Source organism: Ranitomeya imitator, chromosome 5 (assembly GCF_032444005.1).
Source record: "Ranitomeya imitator isolate aRanImi1 chromosome 5, aRanImi1.pri, whole genome shotgun sequence".
NCBI classification, from domain to species: domain Eukaryota; kingdom Metazoa; phylum Chordata; class Amphibia; order Anura; family Dendrobatidae; genus Ranitomeya; species Ranitomeya imitator.
This window is the reverse complement of record NC_091286.1, coordinates 24,635,849-24,663,595: the sequence shown is the minus strand read 5'-3', so window position 1 is coordinate 24,663,595 and position 27,747 is coordinate 24,635,849. Positions and strand designations below refer to the sequence as shown.

General features: G+C 42.0%; 1 protein-coding gene across 4 annotated transcripts in view; it reads left to right on the top strand.

The window, feature by feature from the left end:
• Window positions 1–27,747, top strand: part of LOC138681159 (calpain-8-like) — a 52,838-nt gene that overhangs the window by 7,215 nt on the left and 17,876 nt on the right. Inside the window, exons 2-10 of one of the 4 annotated variants that reach the window (XM_069768440.1) lie at window positions 2,376–2,445; window positions 5,566–5,684; window positions 9,777–9,910; window positions 11,192–11,357; window positions 13,355–13,435; window positions 13,516–13,601; window positions 17,342–17,416; window positions 20,566–20,723; window positions 21,539–21,699. In XM_069768440.1, coding sequence (XP_069624541.1) covers window positions 2,376–2,445; window positions 5,566–5,684; window positions 9,777–9,910; window positions 11,192–11,357; window positions 13,355–13,435; window positions 13,516–13,601; window positions 17,342–17,416; window positions 20,566–20,723; window positions 21,539–21,699 — 1,050 coding nt within the window. The remainder of the gene's footprint in view (window positions 1–2,375; window positions 2,446–5,565; window positions 5,685–9,776; window positions 9,911–11,191; window positions 11,358–13,354; window positions 13,436–13,515; window positions 13,602–17,341; window positions 17,417–20,565; window positions 20,724–21,538; window positions 21,700–27,747) is intronic. The other 3 variants (XM_069768441.1, XM_069768442.1, XM_069768443.1) reach the window with 3 other exon arrangements.

Here is a 27,747-nt window from a genome sequence, read left to right as displayed (position 1 = left end):
CCATATATATTTGGACAGAGACAACATTTTTCTAATTTTGGTTATAGACATTACCACAATGAATTTTAAACAAAACAATTCAGATGCAGTTGAAATTCAGATTTTCAGCTTTCATTTGAGGGTATCCACATTAAAATTGGATGAAGGATTTAGGAGTTTCAGCTCCTTAACATGTGCCACCCTGTTTTTAAAGGAACCAAAAGTAATTGGACAGATTAAATAATTGTAAATAAAATGTTCAGTTTTAGTATTTGGATGAAAACCCTTTGTTGGCAATGACTGCCTGAAGTCTTGAACTCATGGACATCACCAGACGCTGTGTTTCCTCCTTTTTGATGCTCTGCCAGGCCTTCACTGCGGTGGTTTTCAGTTGCTGTTTGTTTGTGGGCCTTTCTGTCTGAAGTTTAGTCTTTAACAAGTGAAATGCTGCTCAATTGGGTTGAGATCAGGTGACTGACTTGGCCATTCAAGAATATTCCACTTCTTTGCTTTAATAAACTCCTGGGTTGCTTTGGCTTTATGTTTTGGGTCATTGTCCATCTGTAGTATGAGACGACGACCAATCAGTTTGGCTGCATTTGGCTGGATCTGAGCACACAGTATGGCGGCTCTGAATACCTCAGAATTCATTCAGCTGCTTCTGTCCTGTGTCACATCATCAATAAACACTAGTGACCCAGTGCCACTGGCCGCCATGCATGCCCGCGCCATCACACTGCCTCCGCCGTGTTTTACAGATGATGTGGTATGCTTTGGATCATGAGCTGTACCACGCCTTCACCATACTTTTCTCTTTCCATCATTCTGGTAGAGGTTGTTCTTGGTTTCATCTGTCCAAAGAATGTTCTTCCAGAACTGTGCGGCTTTTGTAGATGTTTTTTAGCCTTTTCATTCTTGATGCTTATGAGTGGCTGCACCGTGCAGTGAACCCTCTGTAGTTACTTTCATGCAGTCTTCTCTTTATGGTAGATTTGGATATTGATACGCCGACCTCCTGGAGAGTGTTGGTCACTTGGTCGGCTGTTGTGAATGAGTTTCTCTTCACCATGGAGATTATTCTGCGATCATCCACCACTGTTGTCTTCCGTGGGCGCCCAGGTCTTTTTGCATTGATGAGTTCACCAGTGCTTTCTTTCTTTCTCAGGATGTACCAAACTGTAGATTTTGCCACTCCTAATATTGTAGCAATTTCTCGAATGGGTTTTTTCTGTTTTCGCAGCTTAAGGATGGCTTGTGTCACCTGTAGGGAGAGCTCCTCTGACCGCATGTTTACTTCACAGCAAAACCTTCCAAATGCAAGCACCACACCTCAAATCAACTCCAGGCCTTTTATCTGCTTAATTGAGAATGACATAACGAAAGGATTGCCCACACCTGTCCATGAAATAGCCTTGGAGTCAATTGTCCAATTACTTTTGGTCCCTTTAAAAACAGGGTGGCACATGTTAAGGAGCTGAAACTCCTAAACCCTTCATCCAATTTTAATGTGGATACCCTCAAATGAAAGCTGAATATCTGAACTTCAACTGCATCTGAATTGTTTTGTTTAAAATTTATTGTGGTAATGTCTATATCCAAGATTAGAAAAATGTTGTCTCTGTCCAAATATATATGGACCTAACTGTAGATGCGCCTTTTCTGGGGTGGCTGTGTGCTGGCATTTTTAGCCAGGAAAGGGTCAATATCTATGGCCCCTTCCTAGGCTATGAATATTAGCCCGCAGCTATCTGCACAGCCTTTCTGGATGCTGATTATAGGGGGACCCTACGTCACTTTTTTGGGGGGCCCCCTATGAGAATAGCCAGTAAAGGCTAAATATACAGCTGCGGGCTGATATTCATAAACTGGGAAGATCCATGGGTATTAATCCCTTCCCATGCTAAAAATATCGGCCTGGCTGTCAGCTTTCCCTCACTGGCAAAGAAAATTGCGCGGGAGACCACGCAATTTTTTTCGCTTGTAGGATGGAAGTTGTTGAGCCAATAAATAGGCTTCCACATTATTTAGTCATGATTTTCTGGGCCAGGATCCATTATATGTTCATTTTGCAAGCCGATGAGAAAATCTCGCCATACGGATGTCACACGGATGCTTAGATGCAAGAAAATCGCATCCTAGCACTGCACACGGATGACATACGGATCACTGTTCAGGGAACATTTCTGCGATTCTCGGCCGTGAAATATGGACCGATTTTTTTTATACGAATTGTTTTTTTGTTCGTAGTGTTCCATTAACTAATTTTTTTTTTCCGAAAATTTAGGTTGAGTTTCTATTGTTACGTTTCGTGAGCTGGGTCTGACAACTATTCTATACTTAGAAAACAATATGGGTTGGTGTATGGTTGCTAACAAAATAAATGTTTAATTTTACAGGAACTAAAGACAAACCCTGTGTTTATTATAGGAGGAGCGGAGCGTGAAGATGTCAATCAGGGGGTATTAGGTGAGTGGATCTGAATTCAGAAAAAAAAAAGGAAAACTAAACACATTTAAAGGGAATGTGTCAGCAGGTTTTTGCTATATAATCTGGAAACAGCAGGAGATAGGGGCAGAAACACAGATTTTCAATGTTGTGTCATATATTAAGCTGTGTGCTGTTGTTTACTTAGGCTACGTTCACACTAGCGTTATGCTAGTGTGCGTCGGGTTAGCGTCGGGTTAGCGTCGGGTGACGCAGCGGCGACGCACGCGTCATGCGCCCCTATGTTTAACATGGGGGACGCATGCGTTTTTGTTTGTTGCGTTGTGCGACGCATGCGTCTTTTTTGCCGCAAGCGTCGGACCAAGAAAACGAAACAAGTTGCATTTTTCTTGCGTCCGATTTTCGGCAAAAAACGACGCATGCGTCGCAAAACGCAGCGTTTTTGCGTGCGTTTTGCCGCGTTTTTGCGTGCGTTGTGCGTTGCGTCGCCGACGCAGCGGCGCACAACGCTAGTGTGAACGTAGCCTCACAATGATGGTTTTATCACTAGGAGATTATCATTACCCTTACTCTTTCCAACCACGCCCCTCCCTCTGATAAGCAGCTCACTGTCAATAGACAATGTATTTACAAAGCTGTGGTGTCGGTGGGATTAGCTTTCTCAGCTCTGCTTCATGCTACATCTAAGAACTCACAATTGCTGCATCCAGTAAACTCAGTGACACATCGTTTGAATCAGGGTCTCTCTTCCTACATTATACTGCTCTCAGATGAGGTAGGAAAAATCTGGTAACAGATTTCCTTTGAAGAGGACCTGTCATCAGGTCAAAAGTGTTCACTATCTGCTGCTACCCTTAGTATTGTTTGTTTTTTTTAAATCAAAACTTAAGAAAACTTGAAAGCGGGATCTGATGGTGACTCTGATAGGAGGACTGGAATAGGAGACTACTGCTATAGATACTGTTCACCTTCTCCTGTCACTTCTTGGTCCTATAAAAATGTATAATGGTGTTTGAGTCACTAGCGGACACAGATAGAAGAGGTGCAAGAACACTACATGGGCACTGTTCTGCCTTCCTCCATGTATGGTGCTGTGTGGATTTCAGCATACGGCTAATCCTCATCCACTTCCCAGTAAACAGACTGTATGGATTCTGAGATGAACAGTGGACAATAATGGGTAAAAAAAACTACAAGGAAATAACAGCGTATCAGTACTTGGCACATTACAGCATGATACAGGATACAATAAAATGAATAACAGGGACATTACAGATATAACATGTCTGCAAGCCTTCTTGCCGGGAAATTAAGGGGGCGGTACTAATTAGAATACATTACTTGTTAAAGAGGAAAGGTGCCTGAATCAAGGGACAGGAGAAATGGGTACCTAATGACCTCTAATGCTTATAACTAGTACTACACTATGTATTAAAGGGAACCTGTCACCCCGTTTTTTCAGATTGAGATATAAATACTGTTAAATAGGGCCTGCGCTGTGCGTTACAATAGTGTATGTAGTGTACCCTGATTCCCCACCTATGCTGCGAAATGCATTACCAAAGTCGCCGTTTTCGCCTGTCAATCAGGCTGGTCAGGTCAGGTGGGCGTGGTGACATCGCTCTTTTCTTCCCCAGCTTTCCGTTGGTGGCGTAGCGGTGTGCGCATGTCCAAGTGCCGAATCCACTGCGCGCAGGTGAAGAAAAAGCGCGCGATCTGCGCTATTACCCTTGTCATCGGTGGGGGCGGCCATCTTCCTGGGGCCGCGCATGCGCAGATGGAGTGCTCTGGTGCCTGGGGCTTCAGTAAAATAGCCGCGGCATGCCGCGCGTGCGCAGATGAGATCGTGGCGGCCATTTTCCTAAAGCCGAGTTTGCATCTCGGCTTCAGGAAAATGGCCGCCGCAATCTCCATCTACGCAGCAGAGCACTCCATCTGCGCATGCGCGGCCCCAGGAAGATGGCCGCCCCCACCGATGACAAGGGTAATAGCGCAGATCGCGCGCTTTTTCTTCACCTGCGCGCAGTGGATTCGGCACTTGGACATGCGCACACCGCTACGCCACCAACGGAAAGCTGGGGAAGAAAAGAGCGATGTCACCACGCCCACCTGACCTGACCAGCCTGATTGACAGGCGAAAACGACGACTTTGGTAATGTATTTCGCAGCATAGGTGGGGAATCAGGGTACACTACATACACTATTGTAACGCACAGCGCAGGCCCTATTTAACAGTATTTTTATCTCAATCTGAAAAAACGGGGTGACAGGTTTCCTTTAAATTGGTACCTTGTCATATCTTGCCATAATGCACAATTCCACCTGCTTTAGAGGTCAAACTGGTCCCCTTCTCTCTTGGCGACTGTGTAGGTGCACATGTTTGCACCAATGACACACCTGCCCCTGGGTTGACCCATATGAAACCTTTTGGACCTATACACAAAATAGGTGATAAATGTTTCTCGTAAGTGCAATGTTCCTGTGTCCAACGGCTGAAAAGAAAAATGGCCACGCGTGTTCACTACTGCCCTTTTTTCAAGTGGTCGTCCCACAAACAAAGTGCATTTTAATTAAATAGATCTTGGAATAACATTAACTTCCATAATTGAATATGGAGTGTTAAAAAAAATTACTCCTGTGCTGAGATAATATTCTAAGTGTGCCTCTGCTATGTACTGTATAATGGATGTGTCTGACCTTGTTGGAATATGCTCTGAATATACCGCAGCTCCTGGGCAGGGGAGGAAGCATAAGAATATACAGATTAGACACCAGGGGATTGCAGCTGATAAAACATTTCACTGTTTGTTTTATCACAGGAGTGAATGTTTCCTGTGAACTCCATCTCCTTGGTAAAAAAGCATTAAAAATTTGCACTAAATAACATGATGCATATCTCTGGAACTGTATGGTGGATTAAAAAAAAAATTGAATACCAAGGGGAGCAGCAGAAATAAAATAAGGGCAAAACCTGGACACTTTTGACCTGATGACAGGTCCTGTATAAATTTGAAAACTGTTGTTAATGGTACGTGCTTATCTCCTGAGCCCAAATTATAGTCATATATTGTAAATTGCGCCATGGAGAGGGAAGGGGTCATCTACATTATAAATGACTCTCGTGAATATTTATTTACACAGGCAATTGTTGGTTCCTCGGCTCCATCGCATGCCTCACAACGAATAAAGATTGCTTGTGCCGTGTAATTCCACAAGACCAAAGTTTTGACAAGGACTATGCCGGGATCTTCTGTTTTAAGGTAAATATAAGGTAAATTAAGCCACAATACAATGATAATAATAACGCCCCCAACTACTGTGTGCCACTTTTTTTATACTGGAGTCTTCTTGTAATAACGCCCCCACCTACTGTGTGCCACTTTTTTATACTGGAGTCTTGTTGTGGAGCAGAAGGGCATTAGGGCATGGGTGTGACTTTGCACTCCCTATGGCTACGCCCCTGCTTAGAATCCAATGAATTGCCGATAAGGCAACCACTCAACATTTTTTGCCCATACGCGATCCTGTATTTGTGGTTTGAATATACAGTGCAAAAAGGCTTAATTTTCAATTATTAAGCCAAAAGCATATCCAAAACAAACACCTAAAGAAGTTAGACTTTTAGAAAGGGCTGAAAAACTTTTTATTGCTATTTATTATTAAAATATGACAAGAGAGATCATATAAATATGTAAAAACAGGGCAGTGCGAATGCAGAAGAAGGTGCGTATCCCTGGATTGAATTATAATACAATATACTGATTGGTCAAATATAAGTCCCGGTATATATTGCAGGTAGAGGATCACAGAGGATTTCTTTTGTCAGGTTTTTAAACAATATTTTACCTCCCAAGATGTCTGCGATCTCCTGCTGTAATGTCAGTATTGGTCTTTTGCTTCCTCCCCTGCCCAGGATATGTGGTATGTTCCGTACACGGTCAGACACAGACAATTTTTAAAATGAACTTTCGCTCGTGGGAAAACCCCTTTAAAAAGCAAGTATCAACGCCAACATGGCTCCTCCTAAAAAGTATGTCAAAGAAGAGAGCACAGACGGGAGAAGTCAGCACATCAGGAAAGAGAGTGGATAGGTGGGTGAGCACATCGGGGAGAGATTCTCAACGCTGCAAAACCAGCCCCCATCGTGACATTCCCGCCCTCCCGATTCGATAGCATCCGGCCTCCATCTAGTGAAATAAATAAAGACATACAAACAGAAACCCAGGTATGAGTGAAAAAAAGTGCCAAAGAATTCTGTGTATGCTGTATGCATGTAACCATATGAATGTACGTGAATAGGCATCACGTAGCATACCTATAAACATAGAAAATATATGTTCAGATAGATTACATCATAAAAGTGAGAAATATAATGAATTACAAAATTAATGAGAATTTATGAAATACTAAAGTGAAGCAGTGCATGTGTATTTCCTGTATGCTGTAAGCCATAATCATCAACATTAACAGAAATAAACATGAGGATTAGATCACTCAGTGTGTAATGACTCTATAGAATATGAGTTTCACTTTTTGGATTGAAGAACTGAAATAAATTAACTATTTGATGATATTCTAATTTTGTGAGAACCACCTATATAGACATACGCATACACGGCCTGCATGCATACACACCCAGCAAAAACCATAATTAGAGAAAAACTACAGGGTGGGCCATTTATATGGATACACCTAAATAAAATGGGAACGGTTGGTGATATCAACTTCCTGCTTGTGACACATTAGTATATGGGAGGGGGAAAACTTTTCAAGATAGGTGGTGACCATGGCGGCCATTTTGAAGTCAGCCATTTTGGAGCCAACTTTATTTTTTTTCAATAGGAAGAGGGTCATGTGACACATCAAACTTGTTGGGAATTTCACAAGAAAATCAATGGCGTGCTTGTTTTTAACATAACTTTAATCTTTCATGAGTTATTTACAAGTTTATGACCACTTATAAAATGTGTTCAAAGTGCTGCCCGTTGTGTTGGATCGTCAAGGCAACCCTCTTCTCCCACTCTTGACACACTGATAGCAATACCGCAGAAGAAATGCTAGCACAGGCTTCCAGTATCCGTTGTTTCAGATGCTGCACATCTCGTATCTTCACAGCATAGATAATTGCCTTCAGATGACCCCCAAAGATAAAAGTCTAAGGGGGTCAGATCGGGAGACCTTGGTGGCCATTCAACTGGCCCACGACGACCAATCCACTTTCCAGGAAATTGTTCAGGTAGGAATGCTTGGACCTGACACCCATAATGTGGTGGGGAACCATCTTGGGTGTCAGGTCCGAGCATTCCTACATCCATATAAATGGCCCACCCTATGAATATTAAAAAAAGGTTCAATCTCGCTCATTTCTCCTCCTCTTTTCCTTCTCCCCTCTTCTTCATAAAAAACAGAAGAGATCCATCCTGTTTTCAGATACTTACATGAGCTTTGTCATATTTTAATTATGAATAGGAATGAAGATTTTTCAGCCCTTTCTAAAAGCCTCATTTCTTTAGGTGTTTGACTACACAGTGTGGAACATATTGAATTTTTTTTATCCATGTAAATGAACATATTGAATTTTTTAATCCATGGAAATAATCTTAAAATGCAAAAAAAAAAACCAACAAAAAACAAAATCTCAATCCGACCCAAAAAATAAGCTGCCATACAGCAGCCTCAAGTGAGCCTTTGATAGAGACAAGTGTTCTGCATACAAGCCTACATAGTTTATATTTGGAATTTTAAATGCTCACTTTTCACAAACATGGTATCTGATATGATATAAATGTTTACAAAAATGCTAAAAAGAGCAAAAATCTCTACAAAATGCTTTTTCTCAGGGACAAAAAATACTCCTTTTAAATCCTACCCCTTAGACACCTGTCTTAGCCTCTCACATAGCCAAATCAGATCTCATACTTTGCACTGACGAGGGGCAACACCCCAAAACACAGTGTCTGCAAATTGAGATTCTGGTTTGACTTTTTAGCCTAAGTCATATTGCAAGGCTCGTTGCAGGGTCAATATTGACTTTTAGTATCGCTGCTTCCATTAGGTGGCACTAGAGTTCAAGTCCTCTTTGAGGAGACAATTTGCATATTTAATTTCTGCAATTTGCAGATGTATTTGCATATTTAATTTCGTAGAGGAGCATGCATGGCTTTCCTCACTCTGACATGCCAGGCTTGACATATCACCCTCCACAAAGAGAAACATTACCTCTTAAGGTACCTTTACACTAAACGACTTACCAACGATCACGACCAGTGATACGACCTGGCCGTGATCGTTGGTAAGTCGTTGTGTGGTCGCTGGGGAGCTGTCACACAGACAGCTCTCTCCAGTGACCAACGATCAGGGGAACGACTTCGGCATCGTTGAAACTGTCTTCAACGATGCCGAAGTCCCCCTGCAGCACCCGGGTAACCAGGGTAAACATCGGGTTACTAAGTGCAGGGCCGTGCTTAGTAACCCGATATTTACCCTGGTTACCATTGTAAAAGTGAAAAAAAAAACCACTACATACTCACATTCCGATGTCTGTCACATCCCCCGCCGGCGTCCACAGGGTTAAAACTGCTTTCGGCAAGAGCGCTGCTAATGCACGCGCTGCTGCCGAGAGTTTCCCTGCACTAACTGTGTCAGCGCCGGCTGTAAAGCAGAGCACAGCGTTGCCGTCACCGCTGTGCTCTGCTTTACGGCCGGCGCTGACACAGTGGACGCCGGGGGACGTGACAGACATCAGAATGTGAGTATGTAGTGTTTTTTTTTTCACTTTTACAATGGTAACCAGGGTAAATATCGGGTTACTAAGCGTGGCCCTGCGCTTAGTAACCCGATATTTACCCTGGTTACCAGTGAACACATCGCTGGATCGGCGTCACACACGCCGATCCAGCGATGACAGCAGGTGATCAGCGACCAAAAAATGGTCCTGATCATTCCCCAACGACCAACGATCTCCCAGCAGGGGCCTGATGATTGGTCGCTGTCACACATAACGAGATTGTTAGCGGGATCGTTGCTACGTCACCAAAAGCGTGACGTTGCAACGATATCGTTAACGAAATCGTTATGTGTGACGGTACCTTTAGACCCCAAACCTTACACTCAAAATGTTTGTAGGGCTAAGGAGATTAACCGCTATACGATACATAGGACAAATGGAAATCACAGTGGGAATCCATCGCTTGGGATGTTAGTTCATTAGCCAGAAAGAAAAGGATTTCTAAATGTAAAACCACTGGCTAATTCGAATTTCCCATATTAAAAAGATTTGTGCCATGAAATAACTCAATTACTGGAACACATTCAATGTAAATGTGTCACCATAAAGTTCTGGTTTCTTGCAGTTTTGGCAGTACGGACAATGGGTGAAAGTTGTTGTCGATGACAAGCTGCCTACCAAGAATAACAAGCTCATTTTTGTAGAATCCAAAACTTCTGAAGAATTCTGGAGCGCCCTCCTGGAAAAAGCTTATGCTAAGTAAGTGCAATAAAAATAAATACTAAAAATATGGAAAAATGTGCAGTAGACGTTTCATGTAACATTTGAAAAATGTAATCAGAATGCTGAGATGGTTCAGAAATTTGTGAAAAGCAGAGTAGAACCAAGAAAGAAGTCAAGAAATGGATTTGTGGTCCAAAAATGAACAAAATCTAAATTTTCCATATGATCTCATTATTTCACTCGATCTCCACGAAGCCATTGAAGGACCTAGCAGAAAAAAAAAATTTAGATGGCTGACCTTACACAACAATCAGGGATTTGAAGCTCGTTCTACAGTACAGGCAATAAATCGTTTCTGAAGAATAAATGAAAAAACGTGAAGCAAATCTAAAGAGAATATGTTACAAACGTTTTTCATTTTCTGGCTAAATAACCAAATCCATTAATGGATCGTTAAAGGGACTATCTCACCAACCAGAAAACAGGATAAGGAATAGATTTAGGATGTGCAAGGTTTTGAGATCTGGGACCCCTACCAACCAAGATAACATGTCTTCTATGGGAATAGAGTGGTTGTCCTATTACGTGACCACCACGCCATTCTCATTTATGGCTCTGTTGTAGATGTGTTCTGACTTATAAAGTCAGATTATGGGATCATCAGTGAAGCCAAATTATGGACTCGGCCCTCTCAGTCTCGAGCGCTTGGAGAAAAGAAATGCACACCATTGCGAGCTTAAACAATTCTGTTTATTAACCATGTGAGCAAGATTCTTATACCACTTGTAGACAAATGTAGTTCCCATTGGAAATTTGCATCACAAACATTTTATGAAATTTTGCCAGTATTTTCTCAATGAACTACCCATAACACACAGTTTCTCAAAAAATATAGAATATAGAGGAAAATATTAACCCTTCTTTATCAGTTTCCCCTTTTGTAAGGGTAATGAGCATGAGTGATTACCATTCCCATAGTGGAGTGGTGGTCATGAATAAGTGCTACTGCTCCATTCACGTAGGGAACACAGGACCCCTGTTAAGTTCACCGAAAATACATTTATAAATCATAGTCGATAATCTCGTTAACGGAAAATTCTATTCCCAAGGTCGAGTTATCTCACAATTAGATAAACCAGTGGGCCCAGGCTCCAAGATAATATTCTTCTATGGTTCTGCAGAAGCCAGCCCCAACTGGGTCAAGTTATTTGCCCCTTGGGTGCACTTACTGTGGGATGATTCACAAACCTGACCATGTGGCTACCGTCTCTTTTACCTCGTAGTAAGCAGTAATAATCAAAACTTTATTGGCTACAGGATCAACGGATCGTATGAAGGCCTTGAGGCAGGTTACGTTTTGGAATCATTGGTGGACTTCACCGGTGGGGTCGGGGAAGTATACAGAACAAAGTCTGCTCCAAACGATTTGCTTGAAATAATCCAAAGAAGACTATTGGAGAAATCCCTAGTTGGCTGTACCTCAGTAAGTTAAGAGTGTTAATTTGCGATAGTGTTCAGTAAACTCAATGCATTCTGTGACTAGAGCTTACCTGCAATCCCAAACTTAACCTGTGGACAAAATTGTCAATTTCTTGATAAAAATGAAAAGTAGATTATAGAGCTAAGTGAATCGGTTCAATGCAAATCTCATATGTGTCGGAATTTTTAAGAATTTGCTGAATCTGTGAATTTCAATAATTCGCAAATCATAGAAAATAGCTGGAAATATACGGTATATACAAAAGAAGACATCTGATTTATATAGGTAAAATACAAAGAAATCAGACATAGGATGAGAGTCTGATATATGTAGCGTAACTGGAATAAATAAAATGCATATAAAGATGAATCGCTATCAAAAACTAGTTGATGATGTAGATACAAAGGTGTCTAATAGTCTAAAGGTACCGTTACACTAAACGACTTACCAACGATCACGACCAGCGATACGACCTGGCCGTGATCGTTGGTACGTCGTTGTGTGGTCGCTGGGGAGCTGTCAGACAGACAGCTCTCTCCAGCGACCAACGATGCCGAAGTCCCCGGGTAACCAGGGTAAACATCGGGTTACTAAGCGCATGGCCGTGCTAAGTAACCCGATATTTACCCTGGTTACCATTGTAAAAGTAAAAAAAAAAAAAACAGTACATACTCACATTCCGATGTGTCACGTCCCCCGGCGTCAGCGTCCCGCACTGACTGTGTCAGCGCCGGCCGTAAAGCAGAGCACAGCAGTGCTTAGTAACCCGATATTTACCCTGGTTACCAGTGAACACATCGCTGGATCGGCGTCACACACGCTGATCCAGCGATGACAGCGGGTGATCAGCGACCAAAAAAAGGTCCTGATCATTCCCCAGTGACCAACGATCTGCCAGCAGGGGCCTGATCGTTGGTCGCTGTCACACATAACGATTTCGTTAACGATATCGTTGCTACGTCACAAAAAGCGTGACGTTGCAACGATATCGTTAACGAAATCGTTATGTGTGAAGGTACCTTAAGGGTTTAATACATGTAAGACAATGAAAAGTACATCCAACCTGAAAACTACAATGAAGACATCCAGAGTGATGAGAAAATTATATTATAATTATGCAGTAATTTCGTAACACAATACTATGGGGTTACCAATCAATAATTCATAAAAAGTGCATAGTGCATGAACTGTAATACTAAATTACAATGGACAACGAATTCAGTAGTAAAATTACATCAGAATACAGGATAGCTGCAGACTCAGAGTGCAAGCACAGGGCATACCAAAATGCAAAACTGCTATAGACCCATGCATAGTGCAAGTTGTATATTTACCTAAAATACCATCCTGACGCGCGTTTAGTCGTAGCTTCTTCCAAGGGGCTTAAAGTAGCGGTGCTGTGTTTTGGCTCTAATCTTCTAATCAGCTCAGATTGGCCCATTGGCTTGCCACCAACAATTGTATGTTATGTCTAACACATTACATGTTGTAGCACAGCCAATCAGTAGGGACTGTTATTGCCTGTATAAAAGCAGAGCCAGGGAATGCAGCAGCCAGTGTTTGGTGAATTTGGATAGTGGGAGGATGTCAGAACTCACAGCTTAGCTAGGGAAAGAAAGTTATAAAACACTGAATAAACAGTACCGATGGTGTGTGACAGCACATCAATGAAGGAAATTATTATGTGAGGAAAATACAATAATGGCATACACATTTTCCAGGGCTATTGGAGGCTTTGGGGTCCTTTTGATTTGCTTTATATCAAATTGCCGTGTGTCAATTTCCTTGGAAAAATTTTAATCTCAAAAGATTTGCTCGCCTCTAACCGTTTCCTTTTAATCATGAAACCTTTATAATGTTCAGATCTTAAAGATGAAATAGTTTGAAAAATTGCTGAGATAAGTAAAACGTCATGGACCGTAGATTTGGAGGTTTACTGACAGTTTATTCAACTCTACTCACAAAGATTAACGCTGCTCAATCTTTTTAATTCTTCTTAGCAGTTCGGAGATTCCAAAGCAAAACATTTAAGCGAGAGTATCGTCAGAGGTCATATATACTCGATAACTAGAGTAGAGGAGGTGAGGAGGAAACTCCAACACATTCTAGACTTGAGCGGCATTGAGAGGTCTTTATGTTCACTAATATATGTTCTCTGAAGGTCACTTCTGGTGAAAATAAAGTTCAGCTCATCAGAGTGTGGAATCCCTGGGGTTACAGTGAATGGACCGGAGCTTGGAGTGATAAGTATGGTCTACACTTCTTGAAAGATCATTCGTAATTCATATTCTTATTACAGCTTGCAGTAGACATAGAAAACTCATGGACTCACTTACTCCCGCATGTTCAGACGTGTGAGGCACTGTGGGATTAAAGTTGGAATCATATGTGAAAACTGACCGGCTCTCGAATACGGGATGCACAAGTAGTCAATTGGTCCCTGTGCGGTTTGCACCGGTGGCTTTTTCACAGTGAATTGTGATGACGATAACTATGGTTTTTAGTCAATCTAACTTACTAAGGTTCTTCTTTTTTCAACAGCTCATTACTGCCTACATATTCTTATGAATATCAGCCTAAGTAATGAAACTTTAACCCCTTCTCGGCATAGGAAGTACATGTCCTCTTTGTAGGGGCATGTGCCAGCGGTGTTTTACAGTCGGGTCCTGCCTCTAGCTTCTATTTTACAACTTAGAAACCACTGTTTCAATCTCCGAATGCTGCATTTAAGTGGTTCCGATGTGCAAAATGTTTCGGTGTTCACCAGTACCCACGCGGCATGATCTAATGATCGAAGTGGCCCATTGAATGCCTGAGATACCGTAAACTTTGCACCTTTATGAAGTCCAGCTACCTAAAGCATAATGCAAAAATGAAATACTAGAGTATATGACATTAGCGGTTCAAGTTCTCTAGGTAGACTAAAAACAAAAAGTAATAAAAGTTTTTAAGAAGATGAAGATAAAATATAAAATGAACATTAAGGATTTAAATCCGCTACATCTTTCCCAAAATAAATATATATAAAAAAGCATTGCCTATAGTCATGTCTGTAAATGTATGAGCTACAAAGATAGAAAATTAAGTCATTGATATGGTTAACCGCGTAAAGAAACAAATCTAAATGCCCAAAATTGCTATCTTTGTTCACTCCAACTCCCCCCCCCCCCATAATTGCAATTTACAATTAAAAAAAATCAAAACAACACGTGTTTCCCAAAATGGTATCAATAAAAGTGACAGTTTGTTATGAAAAAAACAAGCCCCTATACAGACCTATCAATGAGAAAATTTAAAAAAATGGTGAAACAATTTTTTTAAAAAGTTTTGCTATTTAATTAATTATATAATAATGAAAAATATTACATAAAAATAAAAATTTTTAGTGCTATCATTTTTTGGAAACATAACATTTTGGATGACTTTTAAGGCTCTGTTCGTTATCCTGTGCTGTGTAATGAAAACAAATGTCAGGGATTCTATCAAAATCTTCATAATAAGTTACATAGATTGAAAAAAGACCAAGGTCCATCAAATTCAACTTTTTTTCTACCAAGTGTACATTTGTTGACAATTATCTATAACCCACGATGTTATCTGTAGTGAGGAAATCGTCCAGCCCTTTTTTAAAAGCTGTTATAGTATCTGCCATTATTACCTCTTGTGGTCATGATCCCAAAGTGTGACTGTTCTTACTGTAAAGAACCCTTTCCTATTTACGGTAGCTGCCGCAATCGCCTTTTTTCCACCCATAATGACCTTAGTGTGGTTTTTGGAACTGACCACATTTATATTTATACATATAAATGAGATCCCCTCTGAGGCGTCCTTTTTCCAAACTAAACAAGCTCAACTTTTAAAACTTTCATCATATGAAATTTATGTTCAGAGTCCAGATAAATCATATTAGTTGCATTTCCAACATCCAGATTTGCACTTACCTCTTCACAGAAACCCAACATGTTAGATAAACACAAACGATCCTTCATGAATCCGTGCTGGTTGTCAGTTATTATATTATTCTCTACAATATATTTCTGGAGATCATCTCTTAAGATGCCCTCAAAAACTTTGCACACTACTGATGTCAGATTTACCGGACGGTAGTTGCCTGGATCCAACTTCAGATGGGACCCTGAAAGAATAATTCACTGTAATGATGCAGACACCATCATTTTGGGTTGTGCCTGGTCTCTGATCCAGGGGTGTTCATCCTTTTAGAAGTGCCCAAATGTGAGATCAAATGCCCTCTGGTGTATGCCTAAAAAGATGGACACCGTGAGGAAGGTGGACAAATGGAGTCTAAAGAGACTCCATCTGCCTCATTATAGGGAATCTTCCATCAGGGTTTTGCCTGAATCATGTATTTTAGAGATTTACAAGGAAAACACAATATAAATGCTCAGGGTAAAGTGCAGGATAAATGCGAACCGAGCTTTATTTCAATTTTTGGGATGAACAAATCAACATTGTTTCAAGAATTGGGTTTTTGTTCTATTTTTTTTTTTTTTTAAAACACTAACTTTGTGGTATAGCTCTATTTCTCTGGGTGGTATTATTACAATTAAGAATGTTTTTTTTTGCTTCTTTATGTATACAATATATCTGTGTGCCATCTGTAAGCTGCACGTGTTTAACATTGCAAAGGAAAGGAGAAGCTTTGTAATGTATTTATTTCTTTATACACCCATGAAAATGCCCCATATAATGCTGCACATGGTCCCATAAGATGCTCCATAGAGATATTTGCCCCATATAATGCTGCACATGGCCCCATACAGATATTTGCCCCATATAATGCTGCACATGGCCCCATAAGATGCTCCATAGAGATATTTGCCCCATATGCTGTGGCTGTGATTAAAAAATTACATACTCACCTCTCAGGCCCCCGGCACTTGCTATATTCACCTGCTCCCCATTCCAGCGCCGACCACCGCTGTGTCTTCCCCGTCCTCTGCACTGACTGTTCAGGCAGAGGGCGGCGCGCACTAATCATGTCATCGCGCCCTCTGACCTGAGCGTCAGTGCAGAGGACGGGGAAGATGCAGCGGCGCCGACGGTGGAACGGGGAGCAGGTGAATATCGCGCACTGCCCCCCGTCATACTCACTTGCTCCTGGCGCTGTCCCTTCACGTCTGTTCCCCGGCGCCGGCAGCTTCTTCCTGTACTGAGCGGTCACATGGTACCACTCATTACAGTAATTAATATGCGGCTCCACCCCTATGGGAGTGGAGTTGGGTCCATATTCATTGCTGTAATGAGCGGTACCATGTGACCGCTCACTACAGGAAGAAGCTGCTGGCGCCGGGGAACCAGGGACACCGCGCCAGGAGCAGGTGACTATTATTACACAGCTGCCGCTCCCCCTCCCCTGCCGACCCTTGGGTATGACTCGAGTATAAGTCGAGAGGGGCAATTTCAACCTAAAAAATGGGCTGAAATTCTCGGCTTATACTCGAGTATATACGGTATGTGTTTAAACACGGATGTGTGAATGAGGCCTCACTCTTGGTTTTAAGCCGTTGAATATTCTGAAACCATGCTACTCTCCTGTACAGTTGATTCCTCTTTATGGGACTGGTAGTGGTTGACATTGACCTTGTTCTCTGAAAAGTTGGACAAAATATTGTTTGGTGTCTTCAACGTTGCTCTGTAGATGCTACTTGTTTTTCAGTTCAGAACCCACACAAGTCGCACTTCTTAACTTAGAGCTTCCCCAAAAATGCTTAAAAACAGCTTCATCAGGAGTCTCCTGAACTTTGGTTCCAGCTCTCCATGCTGGACACTGCAGATACATAGCCCTCCACAATGACAGACCCTTCATGTATTGTGAGTGCAGCCCCTCTAGGGTGTTATTTTTTATGTGGCCGAAGGATCATTGCCCATCACGCCCGTCCAGTCATCTGAGAAGTCAAAGGTAGTAGTTCTGTGTGTGACGGAAGTTAGCCAGTTGAGATTTTAATTTTTCTTCTCGTTCTCTCAAGTTCTGATGAATGGAACAATGTGGATCCCAAGATAAGAGAAGAACTTAACACTAAGAAAGATGAAGGAGAATTTTGGTGAGTAGTCAGTTTGTCCCCGTAAATCATGCCTATCTGTTGTCACCTTGTCTAATGTCTTGCCAGGTGCATTATTAAATAATTGCCTACTGAAACAACGTCTACTATGTAAGTCCAGTTGCCCCTAAAGAAATGTATCTACTTTATTTGGACTATTTCAATCTTGATAGGTACTTGATTAAAAGGTGTCTTCCCGCTAGGACCCACAACAATCAGCTGGGATCTTTGAGGAAACCTAGCAGTAAGGGCCCGATGTATCAAAGCTTTAACCCTAGAATACTGGTATAAAAAGCATTGAAAAGTCGCAAAATTTTGTCACAATGAGAGGCTGGGCTAAATTTTTACGAATTGTGGTGACTTTCTCCCAGCTCCAACAAAGTAGGTGGAGCTGAGGGGGGAGGGACGAGGACTTTGCAACCCCTGCTTGCCAAATTCATGACAAGTGGTGGTGTTCCTTACTCCATAAATCTCACTCTAGTTCCCATATGGAGTAAAAAGCCAATCAGATCACCTGATTCAATAAGAGGAGAACGCCTCTTTATGTATCAGGAGTGTCTGACTCCAGGAAGCCTTCTCATGAACAACTCTTAAGGTACCGTCACATTTAGCGACGCTGCAGTGATCTAGACAACGATCCCGATCGCTGCAGCGTCGCTGTGTGGTCGCTGGAGAGCTGTCACACAGACAACTCTCCAGCGACCAACGATGCCGAAGTCCCCTGGTAACGCCGATTCAGCGATGTCTTCACTGGTAACCAGGGTAAACATCGGGTTACTAAGCGCAGGGCCGCTGGTTACCAGTGAAGACATCGCTGAATCAGCGTCACACACGCCGATTCAGCGATGTCTGCGGGAGTCCAGCGACGAAATAAAGTTCTGGACTTTCTGCTCCGACCAACGATGTCACAGCAGGATCCAGATCGCTGCTGCCTGTCAAACTCAACGATATCGCTAGCCAGGATGCTGCAACGTCACGGATCGCTAGCGATATCGTTCAGTGTGACGGTACCATTAAATGAGCGAAGGTGAGTTTCAATGCTCCTTTCATTTTGGTGTTGGTGCTGTGTGGCGGCCATTGTTGCTGTGGCTTTGTGCTGGTGGGGCGGCGCGGTTTGGAGTCTTGGGGACTCAGTCTTGCAGCATGGGTGCTGTGGGGCAACAGGCCATCCGCCCTGCTGGTGCATGGCCGCTGTGGCGGTGGGCGCAGCACGGCTCCGCTCCGTTAGGGCGATAGGACCCACTACGAGGTTTGCCGTGAAGTGGCAGTGGGCTTCATACACTCTGATCAGAATGTTAAACTGAAAACCTCATATTCAGTTATATTAATTTTTGCCTAGCGGCTTTAGATCAACGTATGGTTTTGGGATGTGTGGTTCATGCTCTTTTTTTTTTTTTTTCTTTTTTGCAAACCATTAAATGAGGTTTTGCTCACATTTGCGTCTAAAAAAAAATCAGTCCCATTCTCATCCAGAAAATTGAGACAATTTTTTCCTCACTTGTCATCCGTGTGGTCCCCATATACAATCCATTTTTTTTTTATAAAGAAAGTATTAATCATTTACAGGACCATTTAGCATTTCCTATGCTACAGAATTGTAATGTATCAGTAAAAATTGGATACCATACTGATGGTCCGTACGGCATCCTATTTTTTTCTCACACCCATCAGATTTCGGAGTGATACAATTTTTTTCTCACGCCGAATACAGCTGAGAAAAAAATATGCAGATCTGTACTGCCTTATTGTATAACACTGCAATCCGATTTTGTTCTCACAGTGCACTCGTCATAATTATACACTAGTGTGAACAAACTCCGAATCAGGAGCAACAAACACGTGGCGTGTGCCTCCATGCATGCCCTGTCACAAATCTTACCACAGTCACAGACACCATCACTCATCATGAATTTGACGAGCAGGATTCACCCCCGTCCCTCTTCAAGTTTGCCCACTTTGTTGGAGCTGGCTGAAAAATTGTTTGAGAACGCCATAAGTTGGAAAATTTTTGCGTCAAAATATTCTGATCAAAGATTTTTACCCCAGAATTCTGCCACAAAAGCTTTGATGAATCAGGTCCCCTGTGTTTACTTTTCTTACAGTTCCACCTCAGGAGAAATTAAGATTTTCACAACATCTAATTTAATTAATGGCTTGTGTTTATACATGGACTCAGTAGGTCTACCGGCGAGAGAAACGCACTTAAGGTACCTTCACACTGAACAATATCGCTAGCGATCCGTGACGTTGCAGCGTCCTGGATAGCGATATCGTTGAGTTTGACACGCAGCAGCGATCAGGATCCTGCTGTGCCATCGTTGGTCGGAGCAGAAAGTCCAGAACTTTATTTTGTCGCTGGATCTCCCGCAGACATCGCTGAATCGGCGTGTGTGACGCCGATTCAGCGATGTCTTCACTGGTAACCAGGGTAAACATCGGGTTACTAAGCGCAGGGCCGCGCTTAGTAACCCGATGTTTACCCTGGTTACCAGCGTAAAAAAAAAAAACACTACATACTTATATTCCGGTGTCTGTCCCCCGGCGCTCTGCTTCTCTGCACTGTGTAAGCGCCGGCCGGAAAGCAGAGCACAGTGGTGACGTCACCGCTGTGCTTTCCGGCTGGCGCTCACAGTCAGTGCAGAGAAGCACAGCGGCGGGGGACAGACACCAGAATGTAAGTATGTAGTGTTTTTTTTTTTTAACGTTTACGCTGGTAACCAGGGTAAACATCGGGTTACTAAGCGCGGCCCTGCGCTTAGTAACCCGATGTTTACCCTTGTTACCAGGGGACTTCGCATAGCTGGTCGCTGGAGAGCTGTCTGTGTGACAGCTCTCCAGCGACCACACAGCGACGCTGCAGCGATCGGGATCGTTGTCTAGATCGCTGCAGCGTCGCTAAATGTGACGGTACCTTTAGTTCCTACTCTTTGGCCAAGAGATAAGGACTCTGAACAGCAGACCCTCTCTATTAACTTAAAGAGGTCCTGAGTTTTCTAAACTGGAATACTCTTTTCTATTGTGCCCTGCTATGTGCTCCTTATTCAATAATGCCGCTTTTCTCTCTTTTTATATAGTTTCTATACAAAAAGTAGTTTAGAGAAATTAAAGAGAATTTTGAGAATCTGTAAAAATATAGTTTTGATTCTTTGCAGGATGGCTTTCCCTGACTTTCTGAAAGAATATGAACGAGTGGAGATATGTAACATCAACCTGAGTGAGGTGTGCTGTGGTGGAAACTTTAAGTGGTGCCTGGCAGAATTCAATGGAAGCTGGAAAGTAGGAAGCACAGCCGGAGGGAATGATGATTTGGGTAAAAAGCGCTTATACTGCCAAACCTTGTCAGCCACCATCACACATTCATACCTAAGGGAATGAATGGCGAGAGCTGTTCTTGTGAGGCCACCTCTCTATTCCCAGTGTCTTTCCTGGGAAGAACCAATTAAAGACTAAACATAATGATTAAAAAACCCTATGACTTAAAGAGTCTATTTTGTACACCTCCTATGTAGTCATTAAATGGGAAATGGGATGTTTGAACATCTATAATGGGCATAATTGCAAAATTCTTGTAAAAAAATAACTTATTAATTTACCTCTTATTAAAAATCTTCTTCTCAACAATGATGGAATTTTTAATTTAATAATTTATTGCTCATTGCCAAGATTACTGGCCACTTCTGTAGTTTATCAGTGTTGACTGGGTTCCTAGACAGGTAGTGCATGCATGCGAGCGGTTTGCAATATAGCTGTTAATGTGCAGTTCTGAAGCTGGCCAGATCACTGGATCCAGCCCACCGCAGTGCCCCTCTTTAAAGAATGGGAGAGCACATAGATCAGACCTTCCGAAGCGCTTCATTCCTTGGCAAGCAGGAACCCGGGAGGCAAAGTAATGCTGTGCTCCTGAAGAAAAAAAGATTAGTCAACAGGAGGCAAATGGAAGGAAGTAATACATCCAGGATTAGACAACACACTAGATTTGTTTGTAGTCTGTAAACATAGAGGCGTATAGGTTGGCATCAGTGTGCACAAAACAGCTGTTTGCAAAAATGTCTATGTATGCATCATAGCTGTAGTTTGCTTTTTTAGGGTGGAATTTTCTAATAAACTTGAATTGCTCTTTTACAGACACATTTTGTATCAACCCTCAGTATCGGATCACACTGGAGGCTCCGGATGGTGATACCAGCAAAAAGTGTCCAATTGTTGTGTCCCTCACACAGAAGGATCGAAGGAAAATAAAATATGAGTGTGCTGCTTTCCTTTTCTTAGGCATTTATATATTTAAGGTTTTTATGCTTTTTTTATTAGTATTATAATTTTATTCATACTTGCTTATTTTTATTAATAAACCTACAAAAAGGGCACCGGAGGTAAATGCTCCGCCATGATACGTGTAATAGAAACCCAAAAGAAAAATGGACACTAGAGCTAAAATATAACAATTTTATTAGAGAACCATATTAAAAAGTATAGATAATATGAATAGAAACCAAGTAACGAGATGCAATGAGAAAGATAATAAAAAAGGCGACACTAGTGCCACACACGGACAGAATGTTACACTATAGAGCAAAAAAACGGTCAGTTATACTGATACCATGAGTGCAAATAACATACATCAGTCAATAGGATAGTACATAATGCATTGTGCAAATAATTAGAACCATACTGATGTATAATATATGAATGGCCAAACACATGGAAACCAAAAGCAATAAACGTATAATAGATGCTGACAAATAAAGTGCTAATGCAGGGAGATACACAGTATGCAGAAAAATGTCATATAAGGTGCCTGGTGCAATAGAATGTATAATGAGCGATACCAATAAAGTGCTTAGTGCAAGCTAAGTGTAGCAGGGTATACTATATGGCTCAAGCACACCAAGGCCAAGGGCATAAATCAATCATAGAGGGAAAATCCCATATAATAGAATAGGTGAGACCTGCATACTACTGATGAAAGGGTACGTACAGGGAGTACCAACCTGCAGCCGTGTGTGGAGAGAGGAGCCCCGACGCGCGTTTCGCAGATGCTGCTCCCCGAGGAAGCAGCATCTGTGAAACGCGCGTCGGGGCTCATAGTAACATATAGTAACATAGTAACATAGTTAGTAAGGCCGAAAAAAGACATTTGTCCATCCAGTTCAGCCTATATTCCATCATAATAAATCCCCAGATCTACGTCCTTCTACAGAACCTAATTGTATGATACAATATTGTTCTCCTCCAGGAAGACATCCAGGCCTCTCTTGAACCCCTCGACTGAGTTCGCCATCACCACCTCCTCAGGCAAGCAATTCCAGATTCTCACTGCCTTAACAGTAAAGAATCCTCTTCTATGTTGGTGGAAAAACCTTCTCTCCTCCAGACGCAAAGAATGCCCCCTTGTGCCCGTCACCTTCCTTGGTATAAACAGATCCTCAGCGAGATATTTGTATTGTCCCCTTATATACTTATACATGGTTATTAGATCGCCCCTCAGTCGTCTTTTTTCTAGACTAAATAATCCTAATTTCGCTAATCTATCTGGGTATTGTAGTTCTCCCATCCCCTTTATTAATTTTGTTGCCCTCCTTTGTACTCTCTCTAGTTCCATTATATCCTTCCTGAGCACCGGTGCCCAAAACTGGACACAGTACTCCATGTGCGGTCTAACTAGGGATTTGTACAGAGGCAGTATAATGCTCTCATCATGTGTATCCAGACCTCTTTTAATGCACCCCATGATCCTGTTTGCCTTGGCAGCTGCTGCCTGGCACTGGCTGCTCCAGGTAAGTTTATCATTAACTAGGATCCCCAAGTCCTTCTCCCTGTCAGATTTACCCAGTGGTTTCCCGTTCAGTGTGTAATGGTGATATTGATTCCTTCTTCCCATGTGTATAACCTTACATTTATCATTGTTAAACCTCATCTGCCACCTTTCAGCCCAAGTTTCCAACTTATCCAGATCCATCTGTAGCAGAATACTATCTTCTCTTGTATTAACTGCTTTACATAGTTTTGTATCATCTGCAAATATCGATATTTTACTGTGTAAACCTTCTACCAGATCATTAATGAATATGTTGAAGAGAACAGGTCCCAATACCGACCCCTGCGGTACCCCACAGGTCACAGCGACCCAGTTAGAGACTATACCATTTATAACCACCCTCTGCTTTCTATCACTAAGCCAGTTACTAACCCATTTACACACATTTTCCCCCAGACCAAGCATTCTCATTTTGTGTACCAACCTCTTGTGCGGCACGGTATCAAACGCTTTGGAATAATCTAGATATACCACGTCCAATGACTCACCGTGGTCCAGCCTATAGCTTACCTCTTCATAAAAACTGATTAGATTGGTTTGACAGGAGCGATTTCTCATAAACCCATGCTGATATGGAGTTAAACAGTTATTCTCATTGAGATAATCCAGAATAACATCCCTCAGAAACCCTTCAAATATTTTACCAACAATAGAGGTTAGACTTACTGGCCTATAATTTCCAGGTTCACTTTTAGAGCCCTTTTTGAATATTGGCACCACATTTGCTATGCGCCAATCCTGCGGAACAGACCCTGTCGCTATAGAGTCCCTAAAAATAAGAAATAATGGTTTATCTATTACATTACTTAGTTCTCTTAGTACTCGTGGGTGTATGCCATCCGGACCCGGAGATTTATCTATTTTAATCTTATTTAGCCGGTTTCGCACCTCTTCTTGGGTTAGATTGGTGACCCTTAATATAGGGTTTTCATTGTTTCTTGGGATTTCACCTAGCATTTCATTTTCCACCGTGAATACCGTGGAGAAGAAGGTGTTTAATATGTTAGCTTTTTCCTCGTCATCTACAACCATTCTTTCCTCACTATTTTTTAAGGGGCCTACATTTTCAGTTTTTATTCTTTTACTATTGATATTGTTGAAGAACAGTTTGGGATTAGTTTTACTCTCCTTAGCAATGTGCTTCTCTGTTTCCTTTTTTCCAGCTTTAATTAGTTTTTTAGATAAAGTATTTTTCTCCCTATAGTTTTTTAGAGCTTCAATGGTGCCATCCTGCTTTAGTAGTGCAAATGCTTTCTTTTTACTGTTAATTGCCTGTCTTACTTCTTTGTTTAGCCACATTGGGTTTTTCCTATTTCTAGTCCTTTTATTCCCACAAGGTATAAACCGCTTACACTGCCTATTTAGGATGTTCTTAAACATTTCCCAATTATTATCTGTATTCTTATTTCTGAGGATATTGTCCCAGTCTACCAGATTAAGGGCATCTCTAAGCTGGTCAAACTTTGCCTTCCTAAAGTTCAATGTTTTTGTGACTCCCTGACAAGTCCCCCTAGTGAAAGACAGGTGAAACTGCACAATATTGTGGTCGCTATTTCCTAGATGCCCGACCACCTGCAGATTTGTTATTCTGTCAGGTCTATTAGATAGTATTAGGTCTAAAAGTGCTGCTCCTCTGCTTGGATTCTGCACCAATTGTGAAAGATAATTTTTCTTGGTTATTAGCAGAAACCTGTTGCCTTTATGGGTTTCACAGGTTTCTGTTTCCCAGTTAATATCCGGGTAGTTAAAGTCCCCCATAACCAGGACCTCATTATGGGTTGCAGCTTCATCTATCTGCTTTAGAAGTAGACTTTCCATGGTTTCTGTTATATTTGGGGGTTTGCAACAGACCCCAATGAGAATTTTGTTACCATTTTTCCCTCCATGAATTTCGACCCATATGGACTCGACATCCTCATTTCCTTCGCTAATATCCTCCCTTAAAGTGGACTTTAGACAAGACTTTACATAGAGACAAACCCCTCCTCCTCTCCGATTTTTACGATCCTTTCTAAACAGACTGTAACCCTGTAAGTTAACTGCCCAGTCATAGCTTTCATCTAACCATGTCTCGGTTATTCCCACTATGTCAAAGTTACCTGTAGATATTTCTGCTTCTAGTTCTTCCATCTTGTTTGTCAGGCTTCTGGCGTTTGCGAGCATGCAGTTTAGAGGATTTTGTTTTGTTCCAATCTCCTCGCTGTGGATTGTTTTAGAAATGTTCTTACCTCCCTTCTGAGTATGTTTTCCTAGATCTACTTTGTTCAAGTCTAATGTTTTTCTTCCTGTCCCCTCTTCTTCTAGTTTAACGCCCTCCTGATGAGTGTAGCGAGTCTTCTGGCGAATGTGTGTTTCCCAGGTTTGTTGAGGTGTAGTCCGTCTCTGGCGAGGAGTCCATCGTACAAGTAATTCACACCGTGGTCCAGGAATCCGAATCCTTGTTGTCTGCACCATCGTCTTAGCCAGTTGTTTGCATCAAGGATCCTGTTCCATCTCCTGGTGCCATGCCCGTCTACTGGAAGGATAGAAGAAAAAACTACCTGTGCATCCAGTTCCTTTACTTTCTTCCCCAACTCTTCAAAGTCTTTGCAGATTGTCGGTAGGTCCTTCCTTGCCGTGTCATTGGTGCCAACATGTATCAGAAGAAATGGGTGGACATCCTTGGAGCTGAAGAGCTTTGGTATCCTATCGGTCACATCCTTGATCATCGCACCTGGAAGGCAGCATACTTCTCTTGCGGTTATGTCCGGTCTGCAGATGGCTGCTTCTGTGCCTCTCAGTAGTGAGTCTCCCACCACCACCACTCTTCGTTGCTTCTTGGCTGTACTTTTTGCTGTCACTTGTTGTTGTGTGCCCTTTTCTATTTAGCTTGCTGGTATTGCTTCATCCTTAGGTGTGCCATCTTCATCCTCTACAAAGATTTGATATCGGTTCTTCAGTTGTGTGGTTGGTGATTTCTCCATGGTCTTCTTGCTTCTTTTGGTCACATGCTTCCACTCATCTGCTTTTGGAGGTTCTCTGACACTTTTTTCACCTTCTGTGACCAGTAGAGATGCTTCTGTTCTGTCTAGAAAGTCTTCATTCTCTTTGATGAGTTTCAAAGTTGCTATTCTTTCTTCCAGACAACGTGTGTGGAGAGAGGAGGCTCCTCTCTCCACACACGGCTGCAGGTTGGTACTCCCTGTACGTACCCTTTCATCAGTAGTATGCAGGTCTCACCTATTCTATTATATGGGATTTTCCCTCTATGATTGATTTATGCCCTTGGGCTTGGTGTGCTTGAGCCATATATATAGTATACCCTGCTACACTTAGCTTGCACTAAGCACTTTATTGGTATCGCTCATTATACATTCTATTGCACCAGGCACCTTATATGACATTTTCCTGCATACTGTGTATCTCCCTGCATTAGCACTTTATTTGTGAGCATCTATTATACGTTTATTGCTTTTGGTTTCCATGTGTTTGGCCATTCATATATTATACATCAGTATGGTTCTAATTATTTGCACAATGCATTATGTACTATCCTATTGACTGATGTATGTTATTTGCACTCATGGTATCAGTATAACTGACCGTTTTTTTGCTCTATAGTGTAACATTCTGTCCATGTGTGGCACTAGTGTCGCCTTTTTTATTATCTTTCTCATTGCATCTCGTTACTTGGTTTCTATTCATATTATCTGTACTTTTTAATATGGTTCTCTAATAAAATTGTTATATTTTAGCTCTAGTGTCCATTTTTCTTTTGGGTTTCTTTTGCTTATTTTTATGGTTGCACTTCTGGAATGAGACAGATCAAAGCATTCAAAAAACACATCAACTAAATTTTTCCCCCGTAGCGTTCCCACTTTTTCAGGCCACAGCTCTTTCACATCACCTCCAAGTATTTTCTTTGACCCTGAATGTGGTTTAATAGGTTTCCACTTTTTTTTCCAGAGGCATTGAGAATTGTCTAGTATTTTATGAATTGTATTAATTGCATACCTTCCAACCAGCCCAGATCTATCTGGACATTCTCAGATTTGGGATTTTGGTTTTCATCTGCATATTTATGCAGCTGAAGACAATAGTGGAGCAGGGAGCGGCTCCCTGCTCCAACAATCAGCTTGTGTCTTTTCTCTTTGTGTATAAGGCCAGTCTCACACGTCCAGATAATTCCGGTATCGGAATAATCCGTGTCCGTGTGCTCACGTTGAACATCAGTGTGGCACAAGTGCGGCAGCTGTGTGCCGCCCATGTGCCGACTGAGGACCACACGGACCGTGCAGGAGACAGCGCTAGAGGTAAGCGCTGTCCCCTGCATCTGGTGCTGAAGCCGCCATTCATCTCTTCTCTCCAGCATCGTTCGCTGGAGAGAAGATATGAAAAATCTTTTTTTTTATGTGTTTAAAAAAAAAGATCCCTGTCCCCAACCCCTCCCATACCCTGTGTGCCCCCTTGCCCCACCCACCACCCCCGCTGTTAATAAAATACTTTCCCGGCTCCCTCGCTGCTTCCTGTCCTCGCCGCA